Source organism: Molothrus aeneus, chromosome 3, assembly GCF_037042795.1.
Source record: "Molothrus aeneus isolate 106 chromosome 3, BPBGC_Maene_1.0, whole genome shotgun sequence".
NCBI classification, from domain to species: Eukaryota; Metazoa; Chordata; class Aves; order Passeriformes; family Icteridae; genus Molothrus; species Molothrus aeneus.
The window spans coordinates 49,361,262-49,381,151 of record NC_089648.1 but is presented as its reverse complement, the minus strand read 5'-3'; the positions used below and the strand labels follow the sequence as shown (position 1 = coordinate 49,381,151).

Genomic DNA, 19,890 nt, shown 5'->3' with positions numbered 1-19,890 from the left:
CAGTGGGTCTGGGGTGGGGGAGGGGCTGGGAATAGGATTTCCTGCAGTGTGAAATATCTGTCATTCTGAATTATTTTACCCTGATAAAGAGAATGCAAGGTATCCCCCCAGGCAGACCTTTCCTGGAGTATGCTACTTTGGTAAAACAGCAATGGGCTGCCTCCAGACATCTAGTGGGGTGCAGGGCAAAGGACAGACATATTTTTCTTTGAATTTGTTTAAGGCACAGTACCAAATGCCAAACCAAGCTTTCTGCTGTCTGTATGCTTCTATCTGAAAGCACCACGTACAGTGGAGACAAGGATCTGTTTGCACAGTTAGCCAGCTGCACCTAGAAAGGTTGGTTGTTGGAAGGATTATTTTCAGCCATGAAGATACAACAGACACCTAATATGCAATCCTTTGGGGGTGTGCTGTGATTTAACCACAGACAGCAACTAAATGCCAAGCAGCCATGAACTTACCACACCCCACACCCCATCTCTCTCAAGGATGGGGAGGGGAATCAGGGAAAAAAAAGATAAACCCCATGGGTTGATATAAGAGTGGTTTAACAATTTAAATAAAATACAGTAGAATCAACCACCACCACTACAAAAAGAGCAACCAAAAAAGAAAAAAAGAGGGAAATAAAACTTGTACAGTACAGTACAGTTGCTCATCACCCAATGACTGATGCCCAGCCTGTCCCTGAGCAGCCCCTGCCAGACAACTCTCCTCATTTACATACTGAGCATGACACTCTTTGGTATGGGATATCCCTCTGGCCAGTCTCCAGTCTCCACAGCTGTCCTGGCCATGCTCCCCCTCAGGCTTCTCGTGTCCCTCCTTCCTGGCAGAGGATGGAAAACTGAATGGTCCTTGACCTAGTGCAAGCACTATTCAGCGACAACTAGAACACCAGTGTGTTATCAACATTATTCTCATACTAAATTCAAACCACAGCACTGTACCAACTACTAGGAAGAATATTAACTCCATCCCAACCAAACTCAGTTCAGTGGGAAACAGGGCAACAACTCTCAATTGCTGTGGCTTTGTTTTGTAGCTTCATAGTTGTAGCAAATCCTCACTGCAGAGGACTCAGGGAGTGCCACTGATAGTGTCTACAAGAAAAGTATTAATGTTACATTGCCTGCTTTCTTAAGTTCTGCATCTTTAAAACTTAATTTAAAACACATTTTCTATTCAAACAATGTCTGCCACTACCACATTATTTGTGATCACCAGTCCTGGTCTGTGTGTCTCAGATTCTCAAGCACCATCAGAGTATGATTTATCAAGTCAGAAATTGACACCAACATCTGCTGGCTGTTTTAATCTATCTGCTTTCCCAGGCTGAAACTGTCATATGGTATTTACAGTTTTATGGTACCCTGCAGGTTATTAGGTTCAGTCTGCTGTATTTCAAAGAACTTGTTTCATATAACCACTTTCACAGAATGAATAACCTTCATTGTAGTCAAAAGAACCCTAAGAAGGTTCCAAGTTTGCTCTGCTGATTCTGATTAGGAGTTAGTGAATAATTTGTTAAATGTCAGCATTATCCTCTAGCTCCCAGTAACCCTTTTTCTTCTTTGCCTATAAATACCTAGGTATTTATAGAGAAAAATGCTTGGATAAGTTAATCAAATCTTGTTTTCCTATTTTCATATCACCATCTCTGTTCTAGTGCAATTTTTGTCCTTTGAATTTATCATTCCTTAACAGAGTATTCATAAACCTATGTGACATTCTTGATGAGGATTCACAGTGACACTACTATTTCCCTTTCTCTATCAGAAACACCTCCACTAATGTATCCTGGCAATTTTTAAAATTACATTACACAGTAGGATCATTGTCAGTCTTCTCTAGATACCCATGCATTTTTTTCCCATCCTAGGCATTTCAAATTCCTGTCTACAGGGTGACAGTTCTGATGTTTTCTGTGGTTTTTTTTCCTAGTTTTTGTTAATTTTTCTGAATCCTACTATTAGACAATTGATGTTAGCCTGGTGATGAGAAAGTCTTTGCCTGTACAGTTGGTGAGGAAGATGGTGTAAAAAACACACCTTCATAAAGAAAACTCCAAGTTTAAAAGGTTTTCTGACTTCCCCTGAAACATCTGTCAGTACCTGCTGTGCCATGGCTCTGATCCTCCAGTACTCAGCCTCGGCACTTGGTGAGAGGGAGGGGGCTGCCACCTTCACTTCACAGGCATCTCCACTGAAGCTTTCAGTACCACTGTGGAAATAGCCCAACAGGTTCTACAGGGAGACACAACATCAGAATTTCACTGTGCAGTAAACAAATGACTGTTGCCATTTCCAGCCTGTTTGTGTGAAATACAAGATTCAGTGACCTTTGCCATCCTACCAGCTGGTCACCTGCCATCTAGAATTAATAGATCCAATGTAAAGGCAGCTTTTTATGGATGCTGGTCTGCAAAGACTTCACAGGATTTTTTGTTTACAAAACAGACAGTGAATTTAAAATTAGTCTATATGGAGCATGCAGCTACAGCAAAGCAACATTGTCTTCTACCTAGTTTTGTAAATCCAGAGGAAGAAATTGATCAAAAGGGAAATTTTCACCTATTGAACTCTTCTGATTTCATACTGGCAAGGCAATTTAAAATAAGTCTGAACTGAAAGCTACTAGTGTGGTCTGTATACATTTAGAAAAACTGATTTCAACCTCCACTATTGATCCAACATGTTTAATTGGGAGTTGACAAATTATCAACTTGTCAAAAGTTAGTGCATCCATTGTATGATTACATTTTGACTGACAGCAAAATGGCAGTTTTACCTTTACTGGCTCCAGAGTGGCAGAGAATGCATCCTGCAAGGCACAACATGCAAGCCTCCACATCTCTTCAGTAAAAACAGGCCCTGCTGTCACCAACACATACCTGCAAGGACACAGGAAAATGCTACCACGTTCAAGAAGGAACTAGACAATTCTTACTCCTAAAAGGAGAAGGTTGAAAATCCCCTTTGGAAGTGTCCAAAGCTAAGCTGGATGGGGCTTTGAGCAACTTGGTCTAGTGGAAAGTTCTCTGCCCATGGCAGGAGAGTTGAAACTAAGTGTCTTTAAGGTCCCTTCCAACCCAAACCATTCTATGAATCTATGAAAACAGAACAAAAGGCTTACTCAGTAGCTAGCTAATGTTATCCAATCTCCTCAGTTGTTATCCTGACCTATTTTTGTAATTACACTACAGTTTTGACTTCTTTTTCTCCTTTGTTTTTCCTCTTTAAGTAGACATCTTGCCACAAGAACCACACACTATGTAACCGTATAAATGCATGGCTTATTTTGATTATGACTGTAATAACTTGAAGACTGATAAAGGTGCTAATTGCCTCTAAAGACCTGTGAGTGCCAAGAGCAGACCCTTTTCCTTAAGGATCAATTATTGACTAACTATATATAAGTAATATGCAAATGCTTTTTTTGAGAATCATGCATGTAGTATTGCCTAACATCACAGGTTCTGAAGCACACTGAAAACAGCCAGAAAAGGTTAATGACTGTAAAATCTTTTATTCCCCTAAAAAGACCGAAGAGGTATTGTAGACTTCTTTTGAGATGTTAACCGACTTATCAGCCCACAAGTTCTTCAAAGACATAGACATCTTTTTTGAATGTGCTAAGAGTGAGCAGGTTGGGTTACCTGATACAGGAGCAGCCAACTCTGGAAATAATTTCTGTTGGTTCTGCTACACAGGCTACCAGTAACTTGAAAACATCTTTCAACATAGTATTGATCATATTTTCGTAACCAATATCTATAAGGAAAAAAACACAGACTGGTTTTAACATCATTGCCTTTTCATTATAATTAGAGATAAACAGTCTTGCTACACTTACTGCTATTCAGAGAATTTGCAAAACCAAATGCTTTTTATGCAGCTATTGAAAAATGCATTGCATCAAGCTGAAAGAAGAACATCCTTTTTAGGTTAACAATACAAAATGACTGGACTGAAGTGGTACAGGAGAAATTATCTTAGATCCTGTTTCTGATATTCTAGTTCCTTATGATCAAAGTCTTTGTATCTTCTTTTGGAAATATACTAAAGATTATGATTTTTTAATTTTGAAGATAGCCCTGCTCTGAGAAGGAGCCTGGTCTAAATAACTTCCATAAGTATCTTACAATTTTTTCCCCAAAATTCTAAACTCTAAAGAAAAAAAAATCCCAGTCAGAATTTTTTAACTCTCCTCCTATTTTATGCCTGAGCAACCAAAAAAGCAATGAAACCACCTCCTCAAGTAGCTATTCAGCAACATGTCACTGATGACAGTAAAAATAACACTACAATGACATACCTGAGTGTATGAAATTCTGAATGTGCTCCACTACAAGTTCACTGGAAAGGCCAATGGCATGCTTGAAATTAGAAGATGCCACATCCCAGTAAGAGTGGTCACCATGGCTGCGATGGAGCCAAAGAGACATCGTGGGAAGAAGAAGATGTACAACTGCATAAATGCCAAATCCTGGTCCTTAAAATAAACACAATAATGGTTGTATGTACTTGCTTACAAAGCCTACATACTCAGTAAATTTGCTAACTTCTTCCAAGCTGAAGCCTGAGGCAATGCTGAAGGAAAGAGGTTCTGAAACTTTTTTGTGGGGTGAGAATGGCAAAATTTGGATGTAGTTATGAGGTACATTAAGCCAACTGTTTACCTGCAGTCTTTCCCAGCAGATCTGCAGGATTATGTAATTTTGTCTTCCATTTGCTAGACATGAAGCAAACATTTTCTGTGGCTAGCACATTGATAGAGTACCACACCTCTTTATTGTGCAATGAATTTAGGCATATGTTCAATATACTCTTACAAGATGCCTTTTGTCAACAGAATGATGGACTAAGTGGAACAACTTATCAGCTCTGAGGAAATCCCTTTCTAGCAGAGAATGCCTCTGTGCAGCTTTAACACAAATAACATACTTTACAGAAATGGCTTAGGAGTCTAAAAGGTTTGGTTAGGACTCCACTAGCTCACATTTTATCAGGCCCTTTCATTACCAGGTGTCTTGGCAACGTCCCTTAGCAATTCAAAGAGCAGATCCAAAGTAGGAGGCTGGTGCTGACGGGGACAGTTGGATATGGCAGTTGTTAATTCTTCCAGTAGAATAATCCAGACGTTGATAAGGCCTACAAGTAGAGAAAGAAAGATTAAAAACCATGAATAAAATACTGCTTGACACAGGTGAAATTTGCCCTCAGAAATTATGGACATTAATAAATTAAGTAACTTAAAGATCATGGTTCTTGCATGTTTACTGTTGCCAGGTAATGGTTGTGGTCAATAGCCATTTTTGAAATGATGGTTTCCTTTTCCCTCCCTTTTTGTCAAGTTTGTGTTTTGTCCCATCTTTCCACATCAATACACACCTTATTCTGGTCATACTTTACTATTCCTATTAGCTCAGTGTCTTTAACCTTGTGTAAAACATCCCAAAAAATACATAAATAAAACCTCATCTCATTACCATTGCAAATGCTGCTCAGAATAGATTGTACTTTCTTAGGTTATGCTTGAAAGTAAGATTCCTGAGGAGACTAGCCATAATTTAACTGGTTCTATTTGGTACTCAGGACTGAAGAGTAAAAATGCCTCATGAGGTATGATTAGGCTGCTTCACATGTCATCTTTAGATGTTGAAGAGGTCACAGAGCTGGACAACTGCTAGAAGAGCAGATAGGATACAGGTGAGCTCTCATCTACACTGGCAAGCAGATATCCCCTAAAATATTACAGGATACAACTAATATTCAATAAAATTTTGAAGATGGTTAGGAATTGCTGCCCTTTAATTTTTCACAGATCCCTTAAGTATCTGCTAGTTCCTCATGATAACATGAACAACTAGAAGGATCTTACACATTACACTCTTAAGTCTCCTTAAAAGGCTAAGGGTTTATTAGGCTAAAATGGATTTTACCTTGGTTCACTAATAAGTTCCTGTTCTCTGTCAGTGGTAGCTATGCTGATGTAGTCTGTATCTTAATGATGCTTGCTAGCTAATTATGTTCTAAAATCAATACAAGAGGGAACTTTTTTTAAGATTCACTGAGCTTGCTGACTGCAAGAATCTTCCTGAGAAACAAGGAAAAAACAGTGGAATCATTACTTCGTAACTAGGTTGAGGATTTATTTATTCACACCACTTTCAGAGGGCAGTGTTGTGCCCTGTTTTGAGTCAGTTAGCCTTTAATGATCCTTCTGAATAAGGAAACAGCATAAATGACTCAGAGTGAAATATGGACGTTTTCCAGTCTGGGAGAACTGAGTATCTCTAAAACACCCTCTTGGAAGAGTCCAGCATGAAATAAAGTACAGTATGAAAATACACTGCAAATATGCCAAAGTAGGTTAAAACATTTTGCCTTATCCTGCTACTGACTTTGAGCACTGGAGTGCCAGGTGAAGACTGCCTTGTGTCTTTGTAAAGTCAGTTTGCCTAGCAACATTCTGACACCATTGCCATGTAAATAACAAATTGGGTCACAGTCTCAGGGCATAGCTCTGACAAGAACCAAAAGGTTTATTTGCTGCAGGGTGGTATTTTTATTGACAGCAAGAGACTGACTGGCAGTGTCACTTCAGAACAGTAGGCAGCTGAGGTGAGGAGACCCCAGGTCAAGTTCCAAGTCTGATTCAAAGCAGAGGCTTCAATGACTTGGATCTCCTACATCCCAGGTGAATATCCTAAAATCCCCTGAGAGAGAAAAACCAAACCAAACCCAGCACAGGAAGAAGTAAAAGGCTGTTTTGTGAAAAACTAGTACTTGTGACTTTCTGGTTTCAGAGAGCAACTTTTCTCTCCTTTATCCAGGGTAGCAGGAACAGGACAATCCATGTGGAGGAAGAGTCTAGATAAAGGTGGTACCAAGGGCCAGTCTGGTGAGGCACATGAATGAAATGCCCCGGAGTCAGCCTGCTTTCTGCCAGATTTCAGCTGACTCTTTACAAAGGCAGCCTGGTTGGAACAGCCCAATAGTCCACATATTCAGAAGTGACTGTGAAGCAAGGGGTTAAGTTAGAAATGTAGCTAGTAAGACGAAGGCCATATATTTTGATTAGGGGCTTAACAAGGAGATTAAGAAAAGAGTAATTATTACCAGATGGGGATAACTGAAGAAAAGACAAAGTATCCTGTATTCAACTTAGCTGTATTCTTAGAAATTACAGGCAATATATGAAGAATTGTAAAAGGGTAGGAACAACAAATACACCTGGCTTCTAACAATGATTGGGCCCAGGAGAGGGAGTTTGGACCGTGACCAAGGGGTCACAAAGTCCTGGCAACCAGATAAAGGTGAAGAATTTACCATGAGGAAGACTTCTTACTTCATCTTCTGAAGCCCACTGACCCATTTCAAAGCCCACTGACCCAATTCAAGAAGATGACTGCGCAGCCGTAATGAACATTCAGCTCATTGTAATAGCAAGCGGGGGCAGGTGATGCATATGTATAGGTGTCTGTATGTCTTTATGAATATGTAGAGCTTTTGTAGATATATGGAGAAGCTACAGTTTTGGAAATTCACACACATGTTTGGAGGGCTACCTCCCAGTGTGCCCAGCGTGCTGAATAAACATGTCACTTTTCAACTTGAATTAGTTGAAGAGTCTTCTGTCCGTGCATCATTTTGGCAACTGCGGCAGGACTCTCCCCTGTTTACTGCGAGACCAGGCTGTGGATGCCTCTAGGTGCCACTGGGATATTCCTGGAGCCACTGGGATATTCCTGGAGAGACCTCCGCTCCCTGTCTGCTCATTGTGGGGACAGACAAAACCGCTGGCATTACGGACAAAGGGTATGTTTATAATTGTAGAAATTAGTCTCTAAGTTGTACGTACGCATGGCTGAGGGGGCAGTTGGTAAGTCACAGGGGAGGCCTTGTGTGCAATGAAGGATTTGGTTGCTGGCTCAAGGGTAATTTGCCATGTCAAGGGGACCCACTAGCAGTTCTGGGGGTGAAGTGGGCAAATTCCTTTGTATTGCTGCTATTCTTTTATTTACTGCTATTTTTGACTCTATATCTGTGTGTGCGTTTGATGAAATATGTGGGTTTTGATTCTTGTTATTGGAAATCATAGTTGTCACTGTTTTTGAGAGATATTGTGCATTTCTGAGGTAATACTACTATCTTGTGTCAAAAGGTATAGTTGCAATGAGCTGGTAACTGGCTCATTTCTAAGACAACACTGCTATCTTGTGTCAAAAATTATACTTGCAACTAGTTGGTTTTTTTAGTTGGTGTTTTGGTTTTTGTATTTACTGTGATGTATGTTTATTTTTAATAAATTGTTAGAGGTGGCTGGCGAAGCTTGGGCTTGAGCTGCAAGGGCTCGACTGTCCAGAGAGGCACTCTCTAAGTGGCTTGGGCTTGTACCAGACGAGTTCTTGGCTATAGGAGGAGACTGGGCTGTTATAAATCAACAGGATAGAAAGAGAAAGGGTGTTTTTAGGGAGAAGATATTCAAGCTGAACGAACTGTTATTTAGCTTTTGATTGGGAGTTACCCCAGCTGAGGATTATATCAGAAATCTGTGGAGGTAGAGAAGACCAGGAATAACTCCTTGCTTTTTGTGTAATCTGACAATTTCCTATCGGGTACCTGGGTAGGACTAGGCTTGTGTCCTTCTTCACTGCAAGAGGTGGCATAGAAGGTGGTATTGTATTTCTTACAGGTGGAGACCTGTGTGCCCAAGATATTTCCTGGAATCAGAATTCCCACAGTACTATAACTGGGAGAGAGCATGTACTGAATTTGAGATAGTGAATTTAGTCTGTGGAAAAGGTCGTCCCGATAATTTAGATATTTTTGAAGAAGATTGGGAACAGTGCAAAATGAGTTGGAAGGACAACCCCAGGTTGTTTAGTTCTGTGGTCAATTCAATGGTTTAGTTCTGATATCTGATACGGGGTTTTGTTTGTGGAATTCCTGACTGTAGTGAGAGCAATATTTTGTGTAAGATTAATTACAGTGTGGAATTTGTGGAGAAGGCTGCTATTATTTCTGCCGAGGGGCAGACAAGGACAATTTATGGGCAAAAGGTCAACTGAGACCTAGGGCTAGAGAAGCCTGTGTAGAGTGCTGGTGTGGTTTTGAGATTTGTGTGCAGTTTTGGTACATTTTCCCCCTGAGAAGGGAAATGGGGAGGTGTGGCGAGTGTGCACAGTGAAGCGTGTATACATGTGGGCTGCACTTCAACCATGGCTAAGAGAATTAAAGGAATCTCTCTCACACAGTGGTTCGGACTTGATCCATGGGAATTTGTTACTCCAGTAAATCATGGAATAGATAGAAGAAACAAATGGGTTTACCTAGAAGGATTATATAAGACTTCTGGTGGCCATTTAGTGTCTTTATATTGGGAATTTCCTACAGTAGAGAGTTTAGAATTTCATGAAGGGATACATAGAATAGCTTGCCTCTGTGGACGTTTCTCTGGAGCCCCTGGTTCATTTAGAGGTCGGCATTGTGCATAGGTGTTATTGTAATATAATATTTGTGTACGATGATATTACTGATATTCTGCAAGGCAGCAAAGTGAATGTGTCCTGGGTCAGTGGAAACAACACCTTAATTGAGCTGATTTTGAACCAGAGATTTTAAAGTTGGTATGTCCGAAGTCACACTTAGTACCCGAAGATTGGGTTGTGTGGGAAGAAAAATGGGAAAAGACTGTGAGATTTTGTGAAGCAAAGTTTAGGTAGAGAGAGTGAGAAATAAGAAGCTGAGATGTCCTATGAATAGAAATAGAAATTGGAGGAGAGCGAGTTTTGTAGAGGTTGCTTGTCCAAAGGGCTGCCCTTGTGAACTCTGTGTTTGTTTCTGCTGCATTCAGTGTAAAGAGCTGTGGTACAGATAGACATTTAGGTGGAGGAGATCAAGAGAGTCACTTTGTCATTCATGTTATTTTAAGGAGACAAAGGCCACACAGAGATCTATAAAGATTTTATTGGCAACGGTCGTGAGGGCCACAGAAGTAACAGGTTGTTTGAATCATTGGAGAAGGGGGTTTCAGGTAATTTAGGGAAGTCAGCAGAAGTAATTAGAGCTGAGTGTGCTCAGCCTATTTTTATACCCTGAGACTTTCAAATCTAGGCAAAGAGAGTTGGGATAAAGTAAAGTGCTGGGAAAAGAAAAATGGGAACTAACCAGAGTAAAGAAATTTCTAAGGCTAGTCCCTTGGGTTGTATTTGGCACACTGGAAAGAATTGGTGGGCTACAGAGGAACTGAAAATAAAAGGAATTTAATTCCATTTTGTAAACAATGGTGGCCACTTTATAGGCCAGAAGGAGTTGTTAGATGGCCACTGGTTGGAACCTTAGACTATGACACTTTATTGCAGCTGATGTGGAACAGAAATGGTAGGAAGTAACATATGCTGATATGTTCTTTACTCTCCAGAATCATCCTGAGCAGCAGAGAGATTGTAGAATTAAACCTCCCTCTAATCTCCTGGTATTGGCCTTTGAGAAGAAATAGAGAAAATAGAGGAAAACCCAAACGATGTTGCAGTACTTGTTCAATAAATCAACGCTGAACCCATCCTCACAAGGATGCACAAGAACAGGAATTAGCCAATCTGTTTAGGCCTCCCCCTAAAAACTCCCCCAAAAGACAAGAGAGATCAGGAGGGGATGCAGACTCGGAAGGATTGGAGACCCTAGTTCCAACTCCAGTTCCTTCTTCCCCACATAGCCCCATAGCATCTTGGACTAGGAAGCAAGTAAAGGAAGCATTAAAGAAATAAGCTGAGCTGTCTGCTCCTCCATTTATTATTGAATCACATAAACCATCACTAGTGTTATATCCTCCATTACCTAATAGTGACAGTGAAGATGAGGAGCCCTCCCCAAATATCCTGGGGAGTATCACAGTATCCTGGACCAGAAAACAAACAAAAGAAATAATACAAGCACCTTTATGGGCAGTAGGACCTGAAGGAAGGAGGATGTTAGTTAAAATCCCATTTTCTACTATTGATTTACAGACATGGGAAAGGCTTGCCAAGAACTACCAGAGTGATCCGATAGGCACGGCTAAATGATTAAAATATATGATGAAACAACACAACCCAGATTGGGCTGACATTCAATTACTGTTAGATGCTTTGACTGAGACAGAGAAGCAGTTAATTTTGAAAACAGCAGGGAATTTAGTAGAGGATGCTTGTAGAACATCACAACTTGGTGTTAAGGAATTTTTTCCCCTCCAGGATCCATGATGGGATCCAAATATACCAGAAGATTTGGCAAAATTGGAACATTATCGGGACCTTGTAATAAAAGGAATGGAGAGGGCGATCTCTAAAACCATAAACTGGCCAGCCCTATATAAAGTGAGACAAGGTCCTTCTGAAAGTCCTTCTGAATTTTTAGATCACTTGCATGAGGCAATACGTCATTATACATCTTTAGATCCTGATTCTCAGGACGGGATGCAACAGTTAGCAAATTTGTTTTTGACTCAGTCCACAGGGGACATTAGGCATGAGCTTCAGAAGATCCAGGGGCCAATGGGGTGAAATTTAGAAAACTTATTAGAAGAGACATGGAGGATTTTTAGCAATGGAGAGGAAGGATACAAACAAGGAATGAGAAAACTAGTAGAAGTAGTGAGAGAAGGAGGAAAAGGGAGACATGGGCAAGGACCACCAAAACAAGGTCTGCCTCGGCTTGGGAAAGATCAATGTGCAGGAAAATTGGTCACTGGAAAAACCAATGTCCGGAATGGAGAGAAGGAGATGAATAAAGAAGAGGAAACCCCAAAGGGAAGGGGTGGTTGCGCAGGTCAAAGCAGACTGAGGGTGACCGGAGGGTCTCACCCTAGTGGACCCTCTGGTTAAAATCAAGCTAGGGAATAAAGGAAAGAAAATGGAGTTTTTGGTAGACATGGGAGCAACATATTCAATGTTAAATAAAGCTTTAATGCCTATAATAGACAATTGTGTTATGGTAAAGGGGGCAACTGGCCAATCTGAAAAAGCATATTTTTGCAAACCATTAAAATCTAAACTTGGAAAGCAAGAGGGAATTCACAGATTTTTGTATATGCCCAACACTCCAAAGGCACTGTTGGGTAGGGATTTGTTGGAGCAGCTAGAAATAAAAATCATATTTAAATATGGGGAGGTTATTTTGGAGGTTAAAGACCAACAGTATGTAGAAATGTTGAGTTTAATGTTACAATTAATGAAACAATTAATAAGACCAGTACTGAAGATGAAGAAAAGTTTAACAAGAAAATAATGGATCAGGTATTTCCTGGGGTATGGGCTTCTAGTGTATCAGGAAGGGCAAGGAACACACCCCCTGTGGAGGACAGGCTTAAAAAAAGGAAAGCTACCTGTGAAGGTAGCTATCATGCATATCAAGGCACACCAGAAAGTGAGCTCTGAGTGTATTTGAGTGAAACTGGAGTGTATCCCATTCAGCTTTAATTCCAGATGGACAAATTTCTCTAGAAGGTGAGCCAAACTATAACAAGGACAAGAGACTTATTGAGACTGAAAATGGGAAATACAAGCAGGAAAGATGGGCAATTACACAAGAAGGGAAAGGAAAACTTGTAGTCCCCTCCTATTTGTTATGGTCACTATTAAAAGAGGAGCATCAGAAAACCCACTGGGAAATAGACACTTTGTATAATTATTTAATAGATAGGACTGTAGCCAGAAATTTACAAGGTACAGTTATTCGAGTGACCAAATAATGTAGTCTTTTGCCTCCAAACTAACCCCAAAAATATTCCCAAATCAAAACTTGGACAAATTGGAAGAAGTTATGGGCCTGGGCAACAGTGGCAAACTGATTTTTCAGAACTTCCCAGGAAAGGGGGTATTGATATTTATTGGTACTGACAGATACCTTTTCAGAATGGCTGGAAGCCTTTAATTCCAGAACTGCCAAGGTGCAAGAGGTAACTAAAGTACTGTTACAAGAGATAACAGTATACCATGCTTCGGAGTCCTAGCCACCATATCTTCAGATAGAGGGCCACACTTCATTTCAAAAATTGTACAGCAAATTAGCTGCCAATTGGGCACAGACTGGGAACTTCATACTCCATATCATCCCCAGTCAAATGGCCAAGTGGAAAAAATGAATAATTTAATCAAGCAACAAATTATAAGGCTATGGGAAGAAGCAAAATTACCTTGGCCCCAGGCTCTTCCGTTAGTACTACTGAGAATCCAGACTAAACCAAGGACAAAAGAAAAATTAAGTCCTTTTTGAGATATTATATGGAAGGCCATAGGGGGTACAAGAGTAAACATCAACCCCAGCAGGGGAAGAAACCCTACACAGCTACATGATGGCCCTAAGCAAACAACTCAGAAATTGAGAAGCATTGGCTGGGATTTGGAGCAGGGAATTAGATGGACCAGTACATGACATACAGCCTGGAGACTATGTATATGTCAACTCTTTTGCAGAGCCACAGTGGAAGGACCATTCCAAGTGCTTCTCACCACTTTTAATCAAGGACAAAGAACAGAATGCCTGGATCCACCATACGCAAGTGAAAAACAATCCAGAAGGTGTTTGGAAAGTTACACTGGGTGGTAATGAACTGAAATTAAAGCTTACTTGGGAAAATAAGTACATTGTAAGAAGAAAAGTTAATCTAGTTTGTATTTAAAATGACTTTGTTTCAAAGAATGGCAAGTACAATTTGGAAATTTGTGGCCTTCACGATCGTAGCTATGACCATGACTGAAGTTAATGCAATACCACGTGTGTACAATGCAACTGATATACACACTTGTCAAGGAAAAGCTTATGACTCTTACTCCCGTAAGGCTCTGTCAAAAATGCTGAGAGTCACAAATGCATCTGTTTGGGAAGGGAGAAATGTCTGGGGATGTGAATATGCGTTTGTTCAGGATGGGTTCCACGAATTCTACCAAGAACCAATGGAACTCATCCGGATTAGCCCTGAATGTTGCGACAAATGCTTAAGCAACTGTCCTGAATTCAGACTCAGAATAGAAGGATGTGCAGACAAGAATCACAGAATTGACTATAATATAACTCAAGTCTGTGTTGTTCCTTGGAAGCATAGAATTAGAACAACCAGAACAACCAATTAGCCTCTACCAAGACAGACTGCCCATACTCAGACTACACTCATCCAGACCCTAAAAGAGATAATTTGACCTATAATTACCAAAATTGGACCATATGCTATTAAAAAGACTGGAATCCAAAGGCTACTGCTTAATCCAAAATGGCCCCTGAAGCGGGTAGAAATGCCAATGCAGGTAAATGCTTCTGCCATTAAACTGGAGTGTACCCCATTTCTTAAGACCTCTTTTATGGATGAGACCACTTGGTTACAGAAGTGTATACCATACATGCTCAGACAAAAAAGAGATTTGACTGGATTATTAAGAACAGGACTGGGGGTTTTGAATACAATGGATTCAGAGGTATTAATGAACAAATTAACTGAAGCTGGTAGTGACACAATTAAGTCACAATAGCCTTTACCATCTCCTTTATTAGCTTTAGGTACCACCCAGTGGAAAGTATCCAAGATACTACCAGAACGGGAAAATATAGAAGAATGGGACCATGAATTGATAATCAATACCTTGGGTACAGCTACTGAGAATATTTATTTAGCTCTAAGGTGTGTACAAGCACAATTATGGATGCAATCAGTGGCTGCCTCAGTTATAAAGGAAAGTGGAGAAGGCACCTTTCCTGCTGAGATCTGCAAAATTGTTTGGGATAATTCTTCTGACTTAGAAAGAGAACTTCAGTCTTGGTGGGTTTTGGTCAATTTTACCTATGATCCTGTCACAAGTGTAGTACTGCTTTTGTTTTGACTATACATAATGCATCAGAGGATTTAATATACCCAACAGTTGCTTTAAGTTTGAATCATGAAGGAACTGTACTGTATCCTTCTGAACACAGAACATGGACACAGAAGGTTGAAGGGAAGTGTCAGACTATTAATATAGAGTCATGTGCCATGAGAAGACAATTAGGATTTATACGTGAAGGAAATATGAATAATGATCAAGATACTTGTCTGGATACAGAACAAAGCATTTGTCACTCTGAGGTTCATTCAGTCAACCAGACAACCCTGCTTGTATATGTAAGTCAAGGTGTGCATGCCTCAGAATAGCATGTTCCACTATAGCGGTAGACGAGCTCACCATAAATGAAACACAATTTAATCTGTGCATTTGTAACTTTCCCAAAATTGAAGGATGTAATTTCTCCTATCAGGTACCTGCTGTATCACATCAGTATCTAAAGGCAAATTTGACTACTGTGCAAGAAATATCACCTGTGCCTATAGGAATGAATTTAACTTTAGTCAAACAGTTATCAAAACATGAAGATCTAAAGGAAATTCTTGAAGAAATTAAAATTATGGGAAAGAAGATCTGAATTACAATACATAATGACACAGAGACCATACGGAGGGTCTTTAAAACGTTAGAAGAAGATATGTCTCACCATTAGAGGGATGTACTTTCTGGATGGTCACCAAAACCAATGGGTATACTTAATGCTTTAGTTCACCCAATTACTGTTTTATTGATTTTAGTTACCATAAGTTTGATTTTGTCTGTTGTAATGACTGTTTAGAATTTGAGGATGATACAATGAGTGGCAACCTTAACATCATTATCAAAAATGTACAGTGTTGTTTTAAGAGATTGTTGTCGCATGGCTTGGTTAGAGGAAGAAGAATCTGTGTATCAGTAAAAGAATTTACTAACTTTGCAGAGAAACAGGGGAATGAATCAAGGGGTTAAGTTAGAAATGTAGCTAGTAAGACAAAGGCCATATATTTTGATTAGGGGCTTAACAAGGAGATTAAGAAAAGAGTAATTATTACCAGATGGGGATAACTGAAGAAAAGACAAAGTATCCTGTATTCAACTTAGCTGTATTCTTAGAAATTACAGGCAATATATGAAGAATTGTAAAAGGGTAGGAACAACAAATACACCTGGCTTCTAACAATGATTGGGCCCAGGAGAGGGAGTTTGGACCGTGACCAAGGGGTCACAAAGTCCTGGCAACCAGATAAAGGTGAAGAATTTACCATGAGGAAGACTTCTTACTTCATCTTCTGAAGCCCACTGACCCATTTCAAAGCCCACTGACCCAATTCAAGAAGATGACTGCGCAGCCGTAATGAACATTCAGCTCATTGTAATAGCAAGCGGGGGCAGGTGATGCATATGTATAGGTGTCTGTATGTCTTTATGAATATGTAGAGCTTTTGTAGATATATGGAGAAGCTACAGTTTTGGAAATTCACACACATGTTTGGAGGGCTACCTCCCAGTGTGCCCAGCGTGCTGAATAAACATGTCACTTTTCAACTTGAATTAGTTGAAGAGTCTTCTGTCCGTGCATCAGCTGTGAAGGCCTCCTGAGCCCAGAAGCCATAAGGCTGCATTCCTCTACTGCTTGGCCCTGTACGTTCTAGTTCATCCAACACCCGATTAATTCACAACCCATATAAACCATACAAATAATCAGGAGACAAATGCTGCTTGTTTTTTCTGGAGGTCATAGTGCTTTTTACGGACTTCAGAAATTCACTGTTTATTTCAACAGACCACAGGGCCTAAGTTTGGAAAGATTTAAACAATTATTCTTTATCTTTGTGGACTGTAACTCAATACTGTTTTTTTTTTTTCTCTTAAAGGCAGGCCTGCCAATACCAACTGTAAAAGATTTTCACTCCTTTACTTCAGCTGTGGTCTAGAAAGTAGTTTTGTGTTCGCTTTCAGAAATACACAATGGTTGTATTATGAATTTCAGGATAATCAAAATAATTGTTAATCAAAATACTGTTGTTTTGCCCTAAGAGAGGGGTTGTAGTTTTCTTATATATGAACTGTATCTTTTACATAAAGAAGGTGACAGGACCTGAACTTCCAAGCTCTGTGTGCACACATGGGTGTGCGTAGACAACAAGGACACAATAAACCATGAAGTTTTCCCTCCTTTTTGCTTTCAGCAGTTGGCAAAATTTGCAGCAACACATAGAAGAAATAATTGATTAGTTCTGAATTTACTACTTTCAATGCACTTACCAGTGTCATCATCAAAGTCAGAAAGGATGCACTCAATCCCATCCTCACTGCTGGCTGACTGTTCCTGCGCTCTTCGGGGCAAGTTAACCAGCCGGCCACTGAGGAAGATGGGTTTCAAGGGCATTTTATAGATTTTGGCTAACAACTTAGAAGGGTGGAGAAGAGGGGAGAGAGAAAAAAAGAGGAGGTAAACATCCATGGGAAAGTTTGTAAAAGTAATCACATAAAACACAGGTTTGTAAAATAAAATAAAAAGTATGCAAACACAACTAGAGGCCAGAAGTCTTCCATTCACTGACAAGTAAAAAGTTGTGGGTAAAGAGATGGAGAGCAGCAATTTAAATAACACATTTCTGAGATGGGAGTGTGTTCTCTTCTCATTTGTGAAGGGCAAAGGTTACAACTCACTGATTGCATCTATGACCTCCAAAGCTCCGTTAGTCATACTATTGCAGGGATAATACCAGCATTTAATCAGGTCTTTCTAAGTAAATAATGTACTTGCAATATACAGACAAGATTTTTTTTAGTCATTCCTGTTCTACTTTTACTGGCAAGTTAAAAGGTATAACAAGATATAAATGGCTGCTTCTTTTAAAGAGGAGAAAATATTTCCCCCTCACTGTGAACTGGAGTTTGTAAGGATGAGGAACAGCAATGTGGTACAGATAGCGTATAGACAGAACATACATTAGATATATACACAGATATTTACTAATTTTTTTAGATGAACAAGATAGCAAGTTGAGTTTGGTATGTCTGCTGTTTATTATTCTGAGTTGACTTATTCTTCCCTTCTTTTCTCAGTCTGCACACTGAATCCACCCATTATCTCTGCATTTAGATATTAAGTGCTTTCAGCAATGATAGTATCCTTTGTTGTGCTTTTGTATTGTATTCAAAAAACATGGCCTAGGTCCAACAAAAAGACCTGCAGGTGCTACAGAAATACAAATAACATTATAAAATCAGATAAAAATGTCCAGGTAACCCTGGATAATAATATATGCTGTGTGCAAGAAGTTTAGAGAAAACATGCCAACATTCTAATTATTAGATATTTGACCTGAGCTTCAGATATGTCTGCATGGTACAAACAAGCTGCTTCTGCATTTCAGAGAGTGCAACCTCTTGTATCTAAAATAAAAGAATTCTCAACTGGTTTTTTATGGTTTTTTTTTTTTTGTTTTTTTTTGGTTTTTTTTTTTTGTCTTTCATTCACAACACTGTTTATGGTAACTGTTTAAACAAGAATGAATTTAGCTTTGAATTATGTTACTACGATGTTTTTGAACATTCACATTTTCTCACTTGCACCCTGGGTCTGAGTGTTTTTACTCCTCAGTTTTCCCGGAAGGAGTAATTGCTAACTGTCCTGGACGGTATGATATTCCCTCAGATTACCACTGTCCATTTGGCAGCGCAGGGTATTACCATCAGGGTCACCAAAGACTCTGTAGGGTTCATGCAAATCATCCAATGACTGATGCAAAGCCTGCAGGTTAGAATTATTTCCCAGGCCAGGTTAGTGCCTGTACAAGATTGTTCATCATACCTGAGAACATCTCCTGAGGTAATCAAGCGCGGGAAGGCACAAGTCTGTAGATGCAGATCCTGATCCTGGCACACAGTCACCCATCTCCTTACAATCTACTTCCCCTGGGGACAGGAAAGGCAGCATTGGGAAGGACAGAAGAAAAACAGTAAGTACAGCATTAATTTTCTTTTCTCATTCAGTTACACCCTAATGTTTGAACAGAATCCAGAAAACATCCTTTTTTTGATCTTCTTACATGACAACCAGCTGATCCCCACACAAACAATACAGTAATACTGGTCATAGTTTGTACACAATTTTTTATATGAATAAATGCTTTAATAAACATATACCTATTTAATATTTCTTTAGTAGAGTCTTTGGGAGTTCTAATAATCATATATAGTATTATCTGTCTTATTGACTCCATTCCACTGTCTTCCATGGGTGTAGGAATTAATTACTTCTATTAAGCATTGCTTAATTACTGTAGTATTTTTTTCTATTCATTTGTACCCCACTGCCCCGGAAAATTCGTCTACCACAAGTTCTTCCTACTAGTTTATTTACTGCTTAAATCCATCATTTTATATTTTGTATACTACACTTCCTTCTGCTGTCTAATGCAGGTATCAAGTCTCACAGTTTCAACTGTATGACAGATATCCTGAGGTTTTAGTGCCACTGTTGCTGGTATTCCTAACTTCAATCAGCAGACTGCTTCTCTCAGGCCAGCTTCACTAACAGAATTCAATAAGCAGAACAGTTCCAAGGCATCCTGCTGCAGAGCTCCTCTCTGGATAACTCCATTCACTCCATTGTTTTCCCTGTCTGACTGTCCCATCTCAGCTAAAGTTCTGTCCACCTTAGAATACTTGGCTCAAAACCAATTTTCCAGTTTAGCCAAGTACTTCTCATTCAGTGCCAAATGTGAAGTGTGACTAAATGCCTATAGATATTAACATTTTCTTGCCTTAAAAAGTTATTCCTCTCATAAAGAGCACAAGATAAATATTAAAAATTTTTATTAGATCCTACTTGTTCTCCTTTCTCTATATTTATTTGCTTTTTTATGCTCTTAACTATTCCCTCCATAATGTATTTTAAAGTTTTGTCTACTACTGAGATCAGCCAAGACAGCCAATGAAGTTTGAATCCTTTAGTTTTAAAATAAAATGCACATAGTATGGCATTGTATTTGCTGACGTTTCCCATAGTCCTATTACCTTTAATACAAAAAAAGACCTTG

At 39.5% G+C, this 19,890-nt stretch overlaps 1 protein-coding gene across 2 annotated transcripts in view; it reads right to left on the bottom strand.

Annotated features, from left to right (window-relative positions):
- Positions 1-19,890, bottom strand: part of ARFGEF3 (ARFGEF family member 3) — a 96,067-nt gene that overhangs the window by 11,976 nt on the left and 64,201 nt on the right. For both annotated transcript variants that reach the window (XM_066546876.1, XM_066546877.1), the window contains exons 25-31: positions 18,660-18,763; positions 17,105-17,249; positions 5,028-5,156; positions 4,321-4,497; positions 3,662-3,776; positions 2,794-2,896; positions 2,118-2,249 (exon numbers count right to left, since the gene is read on the bottom strand). In XM_066546876.1, coding sequence (XP_066402973.1) covers positions 2,118-2,249; positions 2,794-2,896; positions 3,662-3,776; positions 4,321-4,497; positions 5,028-5,156; positions 17,105-17,249; positions 18,660-18,763 — 905 coding nt within the window. The remainder of the gene's footprint in view (positions 1-2,117; positions 2,250-2,793; positions 2,897-3,661; positions 3,777-4,320; positions 4,498-5,027; positions 5,157-17,104; positions 17,250-18,659; positions 18,764-19,890) is intronic.